General features: G+C 46.7%; 2 protein-coding genes across 2 annotated transcripts in view; one reads left to right on the forward strand and one right to left on the reverse strand.

Annotated features, from left to right (window-relative positions):
• The window catches only part of LOC118778764 (protein kinase C and casein kinase substrate in neurons protein 1-like), a 43467-nt gene extending 41896 nt beyond the window's left edge, over window positions 1–1571 (reverse strand). Inside the window, exon 1 of the mRNA XM_036530466.1 lies at window positions 742–1571. The gene's annotated coding sequence lies outside the window, so the exon portion shown is untranslated. The remainder of the gene's footprint in view (window positions 1–741) is intronic.
• Window positions 1572–6094: 4523 nt separating this feature from the next.
• On the forward strand, window positions 6095–9924 carry LOC118778769 (40S ribosomal protein S10). The gene is made up of 6 exons (XM_036530475.1): window positions 6095–6147; window positions 7481–7630; window positions 7863–8037; window positions 9225–9302; window positions 9421–9476; window positions 9838–9924. The coding sequence occupies exons 2-6, from the start codon at window positions 7481–7483 to the stop codon at window positions 9877–9879; spliced, it is 501 nt and encodes a 166-aa protein (XP_036386368.1). The 5' UTR covers window positions 6095–6147; the 3' UTR covers window positions 9880–9924.
• Window positions 9925–10881: the final 957 nt, after the last annotated feature.

The following is a 10881-nucleotide window of genomic DNA, read 5'->3' on the forward strand; positions in this document are numbered from 1 at the left end:
GTGTTTAATGCGGGGTGTAGCGACAGAGCTGAGATGGACGGGATCCCGTCGGACATTGCTATCTGTTATATTGTGGTGCAGTTGAAGGCCACTGCGCGAATGTGTTTGCCCTCTCTTGAACTATTTACAGGAAGGCCGTTACTTTGATCTAAACAATAAAGCCCTGATCCACAACAGCGCAAGGTCTGAACACGCTAAGAGGCAAATCAACAAATATTTGAAATGTTGCTTTACGTAATTACGTGATCCTCATTCAAATAGGAGCAACTGCGATCAAGATAGGGCTGCAAAAATATATGTTTTAAATAAATGTAATGTTACTCATTTACATGCACACAAACTCACACTTATGTGCGCATGTACACGCACACACGTAAATTCTGGCAAAACAAATAACTCGCGCAGATTCTAACCTGCGGTTACAATCATTATCTGTCGTCATCCTTTGCCATCCAAACTGGCACGTCTCCATTTAACAAAGAAACATCAACAACATTAATTTAGATAAAGGTTTTATATTATTATCGACGTCTCAAATGCAGGAACGTAACCAATTCATGGTAAACTGGGCTACAGCAAAATAACCGAACGCGCAGCATTCGTATGACATGAATTGGATGAAAGCAAATGAAAACAAACAGGTGAGCTCGAGGATGCAATGGATTCTGCAGTCCCATTCCATTCCAGGTTCAACCATCTAAATCTGTAATGAATCGAGCATGCAATGTAGTATTGACATACCAGTGCTCGGGGTATTCCGTAATGCTTTTTCCTTCTGCAACAGTGACAGGAGGTGGCCGACCCAGCTTCAGCGTCGTGGCTGTCCGCATCGGCGCGGTCACGATGCGCGCAGAGAATGGGGGATGGTTCTACACAAGACGGACGTTACATATTAATGACGAACTTGAAACACCCAGTGAACAACTGTATCCAGTGCTGAGGACGATGCGGTATAAAATGTGAAAAAAAAGTGATATCAATGTTATTAATTATGATGTAAGCCCTTCGTAAAAAGCTGCAATTGGGGAAACCCTTCAAATTATTTACGATGGGGTACACCTAGGAACGCAGTAAGATTTTGCAATGGAAAGCGGTGAAACAGCGAAGATGCACGGCTCTGAAGGTGGCCACTAACGTCCACAGTGCGCGTTTGCGTTTGTTTTCGTCTTGAAATATTGTGTTGTGGCAGCGCTGAAAACGGAAACACTGGAATATTCTCCGGTACCGCTGGGAGATAAAAGCAGAAAATATTCGCATTCCGTTCGCGCACGTGCAGTTCGCAGCTCGGTCGCCCTCATTTCCCACTTTCCGGTTTTTTTCCGGTCGCTTCGGGATTATACGGGATAACCATCTTTGATACCACAGATATAGGCTACGTAATGTCTGCAGACGATGTTCGCGACTGGGCTAAATACAATGTTCTGTAGTATTTCATAGCTACTTAAAATCTTTCCAGTTTGATTGGCCTGCTTGGGCCTGCTGTTTGCCCCCAAACTGAACAGCCTTGTGTTAGAGCCCATTCTCAAGCTGAATTTGTTGCATAGAAAGTAGTTTAAGGATGTTTCACAGAAATAAGCGGACAAAGCAAGGGGGGAGGGGTGTCACAAGCTTGGTCTTTTCAAAGTGTAGGCGTGGCTCCACCAAAGTGAGCCCGATTCAGGATTACTTCATACATCAGTGAAATTAATTTCTTCGTGTTGTGGCAGCCACGCGCGTGCATGTCGGTGACGTCAGCTAGATTGCGCTGCGCAGCATTTCTGAAGATGCTGGATGTGCTCTCATACGGCTTTGCATCCTGAGCTGTTAAAAGCTGTCACGCTAACCGTGTGTGCTGACTTCCGAGACCGAGGTTGTTTGGCTGCCACTTAGCCAGAACAATGGAAGATATACACTGGGCGCTTTCTAATCTTACACTTGGATAGTGACCCAGGCTAATGTATCATAGTGATGTTTATTTTCTAGTGTAAAAGGCATTTCCACATTGAGGCAGGGTCTCTTTGCATATTAATTATTTGCTGAGCAGATGGCAATACCATGGGCAATGTATGGTATTTATATCAGCTCCCAATTTTGTGCATATTCTGCGTACATGCAACTGCGTACAAATATATTTCTGAAGAAAATGACTCTGTTTAAACGTACAATAGCAGAATAGAGCCTGCAACCTGCTGCTCCGAGAAGCTGCTGTTAGTTTCACAGTTTCACTTTTTACTGTAGGATACAGTCTCTGAGGAATGTAGAAAACATTTCCTTTCATAGTTCGGTTCTCTGTGTGGGTCATGTCTGTGCTCCCCATTCCTGTAATGAAGATTGTTGATGTTCATAAATGCTTTTTTGCTATCCAGTAATAGCCCCACAGGATGTTTGAGTCCTTCATGCTCTGCTTGTTTTCTGTTTTCTGGCTGTGTGTGATGAATTGAAAGGTGTGAAATGTGCTCTGTGGCAAGGGCTGTATCCCAGCACAGGTGAGGTAGCCCTAGTCAAGGGCTTTGTCTCGGGGATCATAATTTAAATTTTTGATGTGACCTGGAGTAGTTTGAACATAGCCAGTGAGAATTGACTGAATCCCATAACTTGTGTTTGTCCTCTTACAGAACTCACCTTGTGTCTGTCCTCTTACAGAACTCACCTTGTGTCTGTCGTGAAAGAACAATAAACAGTCTTCCTGATTGAGTGTGGTGATACAGGAGATGAACAGGTGGCAGTGTAGTGTAGTGGTTAAGGAGCAGGACTTGTAATCAAAAGGTTGCCAGTTCGATTCCCCGCTAGACCACTGCTGCTGTACCCTTGGGCAACGTACTTAACCCACAATTGCCTCAGTACATATCCAGCGGTATAAATGAATAACATTGTAAAAAAAAAAGTAACTGATGTAAGTGGCTCTGGATAAGAGCGTCTGCTAAATGGCAGTAATGTGATGTGATGATTAAACGTTTCTGTGGTACATGCTGCAGCACAGAACATGAACAGCTGTTTTTTCAACAAGGGAAAATGTAGCAATACTGAAGCCATGCTGTGATCACAGTGTCTATTTGTATCTGATGTCTGTTGTATATTTGGTTTGATGCACGTTTAGATCAGGGGGTGTTTACAGTCATCAAACACACTCACCTGGATGATGTCTCAGCATCTGTCATGTAGTGCTTGCAGCTGATATCTTGAAGCAGCTTTCAGCAGATTGTCCAGCAGGACAATCACATTTCACAAATCTTCCAGCAATATCCTGGATATGAATATGTTACTGCCTAAATGTGTCACATAATCACTGATGGCTTAAATACTGAGCATTGTTTCATAATTGGCCTCAATAGATTTAAGATCACTTGGTTTTAAAAACACTAACTGTGATAAGATGTTTGTGTAGATAGATGTTACAGTGATATGCCCACCTTACATGGCAGCAGAACATCAAACTGACAAACAGGCAAAGGGCCTTATTGGGCTGATGAGCCGTCTGTGCTGTGCCTGCTGTATGTACCGTCAGTAGCGCTGACCTTTAAAGCACTGCTACCTCACACTGGCTGATGGTCCTTACAGAGGACTGCCAGTCGCTCTCTAAGCAACTGGCTTTTGCTATTCTGATAAAATATCTTTTTGTGTAACTTTTTATAACACATGATTCTCTTTAGTCAGATCTACTATCTTCTCCTCTGTACCATTCATCCAAATGTTTGTCTTTTTGGAGGGGGTGACAGTATCAGCAGTTTAGTGTTAAAGGAAGGACTTGGTGAAGTAAACGCCTGTCTACAGTGGAGCTGTGTGTTCCATTCATAAAGAAATGAATACAGTTCTTAAAAGCAGTATTTGTAATTGCTGACATAAGGAATTCACTTTTCACATGGTGCAATTTATTACTAATATAAAATTTTCAATTTACAACCCAAGAGAATTAATGATATCAATAACTGGAATAACCCTAGTAAGCATGTACGCTAACTGAAGCATTTAAGCAGGTGGATGAAACTCGACCGCTGCAGTGAATATGCAGCACAATTAATATACAACCCACTGGTGAGCCTTTTAGAAAGAATTGCTGATAATAAGAACTCTAATTGTGTCTGGCGGGTACAGAATTGTTGATATCTATCAGTTCATTCCTGATGTCTTAAATGCAATTTTAATTTGTAATTCAGTTGTAACCCATAATAATTCTTTGTAAGTTGTGAAAAGTGAATTCTTGATGTTATGAATTGCCATCTGAACAGTCATACAGGAGGAATAAACTGGCTTCACCCTCAATCAGAGAGAATTTGGAGACGTGTCTGCGTGTGCAGGAGTGTTACACCAGACACACCAGCAGCATTTTACCATGTTTTTCTCCCTTCACACTCACTTCAGCAACCTCACGCCAAGCGGAGGGGTGCTGAAGCCTGGCTGACCCCGCTGTGAGTAACACAAACACATTGTCACTTGTGTCACGCGTCAGTCCTGGCTCAGTGATGCCGCAGTCCATGAGCGTGTGCTTGCAGAATAACCCCGTCTGACTTCAGGTGTGAGGAACTGATACAGAGCAGAAACACATGCACTGGCTAGCCACACAGCGCCCTCTAGCGCTTCACTTGCACAGAGGTGCAGCAGTGCTGAGTGTGAAAGTGCAGTTTCATCATTTGTGTTGTTGAGCGGTCAGCGGGAGCAGCTCGTTCCCTGCCCCAGGCTCTGTGCCACACTCAGTCCCCTGCAGCATCAGCACATCCACTGCAAAACAAATTAAATGAGATTTTTTTTTCACTTACATATTCAAAGTTTTTAATCTTTATCTTACCCACGTTAATTTCTTCATTTTATTGACGGTGAGATACTTAGTTCATAATTTTGACTTCTCAATTATGTTTGAAGTTATTATTATGGAAGAATACCACATAATAATGACATGCGTCATAATTATTAGAGAATAACCCTAACCCTATTCCATTATTTTATGTAAATTTGAAACCCCTTGAAATGAGGCATCTCATTTTTAGGGGCTTTTGTAAAGATAGATAAGATAATTACAATGTAGTACAATTACCAGCACTAAGCAATACAGCACATAATGACTGGATGGCAGGTGTGGTGTTATGGGTTGGCCTCACAGCATACAGTCACATTGACCCTCAGGTCTTCTGCCTTAATATTTAATTCTGTACAATCTGATTTACACAGAATTCAGATATTCAGAAATCACTTTCTTCATTAAAATTCTTCTGCTGTTTGCATCTGCTCCAGTGCCCCAATAATATTTCTCACAATTGGTCTGGTCTGTTTGGATAGTCTGTTTAATCATATGTGGCTACATGTGTTCATTGTAACCTATTTCAGAGCATTATATGTAATAACAATTATGCAGACATGCCCATTGTCCCTTCAGAAGGTTTTGTCTTCAGTCAGGCTGGTAGGAAATACATTTAACTATTATTGTTTGAAATAACTACAAATAAACATTGGTTTAGCATTAATTATGCTGCATTAGAATGATTAAGAAAAGATTCAAATTAGTGTGCCATCCACATGTAAATGGTACTATTCACAATTACTGTTTTAATTGCAGAAAAGTGATGGCATCGAAGCCACGGCTGAATTCAGATCAGCCAACTGCTGCAGGTCTGTACATGTGGTCACTGGGCCACAATAACCCACTTAAGGGTTCTGTCTTCTTCAAACAGTTCAGTGGGAATTAAGTGAATTTAAACAGAGGTTAGACAGGGAATTACTGTTCTGTATCTTGTGTTCATATTTATACATATGTAATGTACATATGTAACATATACACCACATTGGTCCACGTTACCTGAAACACACGCTAGAAGCTCTGATCCAGGTGAGGGACACCGGTTCTTCCTCTCCACTGGTGAAACTCCTTAATCATTTAAGAGCACGTCACACTAGGCCTTTTGCGTCTGTTTATTTGGTTGTTTATTTAATGACATAATTACTTATATATTCATTTGTTTCACTATTTTTATTAGTTCATTATTGGATAGCACTTATATTCATTTATGGCATGTAAGATCCGTACGGCATTGCCCCCTCGTGCCGTACAGCATGGCGGAGCCCTGTCCCCGCGCGCCGCCATCACGCGCCCGTCGCGCGGCCATTTCCGCCCGAATAAAGGCGCGTCACGCGCACGGCGCTGCCTTTCCGGGTCCGGTCTCACAGCGAGCAGCAGAGGTATGCAACGCTTTAGCCTCACAATCCGCTCAACATTTCCACCATCAGCCTCCAAATCCCGTTTAAATCTTTATGTGAAGCCAGAGTTTGTTCTTTTAGACACGGGAGTTTAGATATTTTCCAGAACGGACTTCCCGGAGTGCAGATTTCCAGCGTAAAGTCAGACCTGAGTGTGGCGGATTAGGCCGCTCCTGAGCACAAGAGCAAAACACTTCAGTTTTACTGGCGATCGGGCCGCATAATATAACAAAACATAATATATATATATATATATATATATATATATATATATATATATATGATGTTCGACTGTCGCTGGCTTCGGCAGTGTCTTAGTACGCTGCGCAAGCTAACTGTTTACAAAGCACAGCTAGCAGGATGGCTAACCGGATCAGTCCATCGTACGGAGATCGCTAGTAAAATGTCTGTGCTTATTGCTGTGTTAACATCAGCCGTGGGTGCGAGTTAGCCGTGTGTGTTATAAGGTCGGAATTTAGTGCGCAGTATTTGTCCAGCGGATGGTAGATCGTGGGTTACATGCCGGTGAATTTCACGCTCAGAGTATCTCGGTTGGTACTCCAGTTTCCGGGTTCGGAACCTGTCCTGCCGGGATCGCTGACTGCTGTTTCAGTCGTTTCCTCTGACTAGCAGCTTTGATATTTGGGCCTCCCGAGCTGATGTGATCCGCATGTGTTAGCGAGGTTTTGATCTGATGTGAATCGGCAGTGAATTACCTGCGCGCGGATGCAGAAGCTCTGTGAGCTGCATGTGCGTATCCAGCCGCGGGACTCGGCGCCCTCCTCTGACCCGAACCCTCACCGCCCTCCTCTGACCCGAACCCTCGCCGCCCTCCTCTGACCCGAACCCTCGCCGCCCTCCTCTGACCCGAACCCTCGCCGCCCTCCTCTGACCCGAACCCTCGCCGCCCTCCTCTGACCCGAACCCTCGCCGCCCTCCTCTGACCCGACCCCTCGCCGCCCTCCTCTGACCCGAACCCTCGCCGCCCTCCTCTGACCCGAACCCTCGCCGCCCTCCTCTGACCCGAACCCTCGCCGCCCTCCTCTGACCCGAACCCTCGCCGCCCTCCTCTGACCCGAACCCTCACCGCCCTCCTCTGACCCGACCCCTCGCCGCCCTCCTCTGACCCGAACCCTCACCGCCCTCCTCTGACCCGACCCCTCGCCGCCCTCCTCTGACCCGAACCCTCGCCGCCCTCCTCTGACCCGAACCCTCACCGCCCTCCTCTGACCCGACCCCTCGCCGCCCTCCTCTGACCCGAACCCTCACCGCCCTTCTCTGACCCGAACCCTCACCACCTTCCTGTTCCCCGCAGATGTTGATGCCCAAGAAGAACCGCATTGCGATCTACGAGCTCCTCTTTAAGGAGGGCGTGATGGTGGCCAAGAAGGACGTGCACCTGGCCAAGCACCCCGAGCTGGCGGACAAGAACGTGCCCAACCTGCACGTGATGAAGGCCATGCAGGTGAGGGCGGCAGGGCGTTTGACAGTGAGGCCGTGTGTAGCAGCATCAGCACTGCAGCTCCTTCACAGGGCAGTGCAGTGAACTGTTGTGCAAATGAGCACTGTGTGTAATTAAAGATGCAAAATGTTATACATTCAGACGGATTATAGATGAGTGAACTGTAGTGGAGTGAGTGTAGTGTTGGCTGTGTGTTCCTGGCCCCGCCTGACTGTTGGCTGCTTGGTGTCTGCAGTCTCTGAAGTCCTGCGGCTACGTCAAGGAGCAGTTTGCCTGGCGCCATTTCTACTGGTACCTGACCAATGAGGGCATCCAGTACCTGAGGGACTTCCTGCACCTGCCCCCCGAAATCGTGCCCGCGACCCTGCGCCGGCAGACCCGTCCCGAAACAGCCCGACCCCGGCCCAAAGGTGAGCCGAGAACGGCCTGCATCTGAGCGGGACCCCCTCAGGCACATGCTCAAACGGAGGATGTTCTGATGCTGAAAAGTACCTTTATATCTGCTGTTTTTGCTTCTAGTTCAAGATTCACCTCCCAGCAAACTTAACATTTAGTTCACTGTCACACCACGCTTGCGGTTATCAGTCCTGGGCTGTAGGTGTGAAATGCTGATCTGGGAACAGCAGTTTGCCGCTGCAGTGCAGAGGACAGTGGCAGGGTCAGAGGTCAGCAGTTTGCACTGTGGTGCTGAGTAAGCAGAGACAGGCAGTTGGACCCTTTCATCCTGAGAGAGAGAGAGGGGTGTGGCTGCAGGTTTACACTGAACCCCGGGAGGAGCTGGAATACAGGGGCAGAGAGCTCGTTAGGTGCAGATACTCTGTGTGTGTGTGTGTGTGTGTGTGTGTGTGTGCGAGAGAGTGTCATCAATGGAGAATGCGTCCTTATCTGGATCCTTTTTGGGGATTGAAGTCTTGCTAGTTTTCTGCTTTGAGATTTCACTTAGACTTTGATTGGTACCATGATCTGTATGAGATGATTTGTAGCACAGTTCAGAGGCATGTGGCCACATGAATCCTCCCTTGCCCTTCATTCTGAGAGGGACACACACAATGCAGCCATTATTTTGGAAAGTGTCAGCCAGAGTTTGTGTGGGCTAGGAGCCCTCTGCTAGCGTTGTCCCTCTCTGGTGGTGAAATGTGAGCAGTGCCGAAACGGTTCTGTGAGTGCGGCGAAACCTGCCGGGTTTCTGACTGGAGTCTCAGGAGATGCAGGGGGCCTCAGAGCTCGGCAGCTTCCACTGCTGTCTGCTCAGTGTTTTGGCTGGAACTTTTTACTGGAGGTTAAATCTGTACCTTCATAGCGTGATGTCATTAAGCGTCAGTGTCACCTTGGTGATATGGTGGTGTTGCTGATTGGCTGGCACTCTGGTCTGTGTAGTACACCCCCTACTGAATGTCACTGGGGCTGACATCTGTTGCCAGGGGCAACTGAAAGCTCATTAGGCAGGACAGTGATGTCTGAGCGTTTCCAGTTAGTATTGCGACAAATACGATCATGAGTTTGTCCTTAATTTTTACCCAGTTGTGGAGAGTACAGTGTGTTTGTGTGAGTATGTTGTGTAATAGTAACACTGCTGGTGCGGCTGGATTCTCCACAGGTCTGGAGGGGGAGAGGCCAGCCCGTCTGGCCCGCGGTGAGGCCGACAGGGACACCTACAGGCGCTCCGCTGCTCCACGTAAGTAACAGCCCAGCTGGGCCTGCTCACACTCAGCAAGTGTCTCGCCTGCTGAAATCCTGGAGGAATGAGGTGTGCGTGTGCGTGGGTCTGATTGCGTTTCTCTCTCTCTCTGCAGCTGGTGCTGATAAGAAGGCTGAAGCTGGTGCTGGAGCTGCCACAGAATTCCAGTTTGTAAGTACAGCACTTACACCAGTCAGGGCTGGGTTCTGCATAGCAGCGTTCTCATCTTCAGACCCCGCCTCTCAGAGCTGGCCTGGGTCCAGGTGGCTCATGGACACAATGTTGGTCTTCTGACCAAATTTATTGATTTTGTGGGTTTGCAGATTTGTGTAAAAGGCTACTCAATGCACTCCTGCTGTGATAGGGAAGTGTCATGTGATGGTAGACACTGGGTTGCGGAGTTTGGGATGTTTCCTCTGATGGTTTGGGAGGCATCAGGCCTGTGTGCACAGGTCCCCAGCTGCAGTCAGCAGTGTGGGCTTCACTCGTGTGGCTGGAAATGTTCTGATGTTCGTTCTTTTTTCTCCTGCAGAGAGGCGGGTTCGGCCGTGGGCGGGGTCAGCAGCCACAGTAATGCTACTCTTTTCTTGTATAATAAAGTCTCCAAACTGAAAAAAAATCGGGCTTGTGGCCATTTCTTTGGATGACACCAGCACAGTGGTGAGGTTATGGGCTTGAATCCTGCACAGCTGAAATGCCTTTGATCAGCGGCCTGACCTGCATCACTGCAACACTCCAGCTGTGTAAATCAGTATGTACACCTCTACGCTCCACGCTCGACAAAGTAACAGTGCAGGAATTGCCTGGATGGTAAATTGTACAACATGGATAATCCAGTTTGAGAACAAGTTACGAAGGCATTGGGTTGAAAGATGAGTGATTTACCAGTCTGCTACAAACAGGTGCTGTATTGTATGAACACTGGAATGGCTAAGCCCTAACGGAAGCTCTCGTGAGGATAACTCCTCCTTCATACCAGCTGCAGTCTGCTGCCTATGGTTCTGAGCTGCTTCAGCAGGTGTGCACAGGTGTAAAATGAGTTGTAGTTTCTGTCCTTTCTGTCAGGAGACTGATGGTCTACATCAGCATTGCAGGCTGGTGTCTAACCAGTGTTACTGCAGCTGTTCCTCCGTTTCCATACTGAAATATTTCAGCTCCACCCAGATGAGTGCAGTCGTTCAGAGGAAGATGAAAACCAGATATTCTGATCTTACAGGTAAATGGGAACAACATCACCTTATGAAAAGAACAACTTAGTGGATGAGTTTCCAAAGTTTACAGTGTACATTCTGGTGAACTGTCTACCAGCATACCGACAGGTCACTGGTTCAGATCCCTGCCAGGGATTGCTCTTGTACCTTTCAGCAAAGTACTTGCCTTGCACAACCTCTCTAGAGCTGTATAGGCAACATGCTGGCTGATCTGGACAGGGGGATTCTGGGTAAACAGAATCAAGTAAAACATTTGGCTCTGCTGGTAAGAGTAGAGCTGAGTAAAGGAGATTCAATTCTATTGAATTGATATGAGTGAATGAATCATTTAAATCTCATGGGGCTTCTGAAGGCCATGATTGGCA

The sequence above is a fragment of the Megalops cyprinoides genome, chromosome 6, assembly GCF_013368585.1.
Source record: "Megalops cyprinoides isolate fMegCyp1 chromosome 6, fMegCyp1.pri, whole genome shotgun sequence".
Classification (NCBI taxonomy): domain Eukaryota; kingdom Metazoa; phylum Chordata; class Actinopteri; order Elopiformes; family Megalopidae; genus Megalops; species Megalops cyprinoides.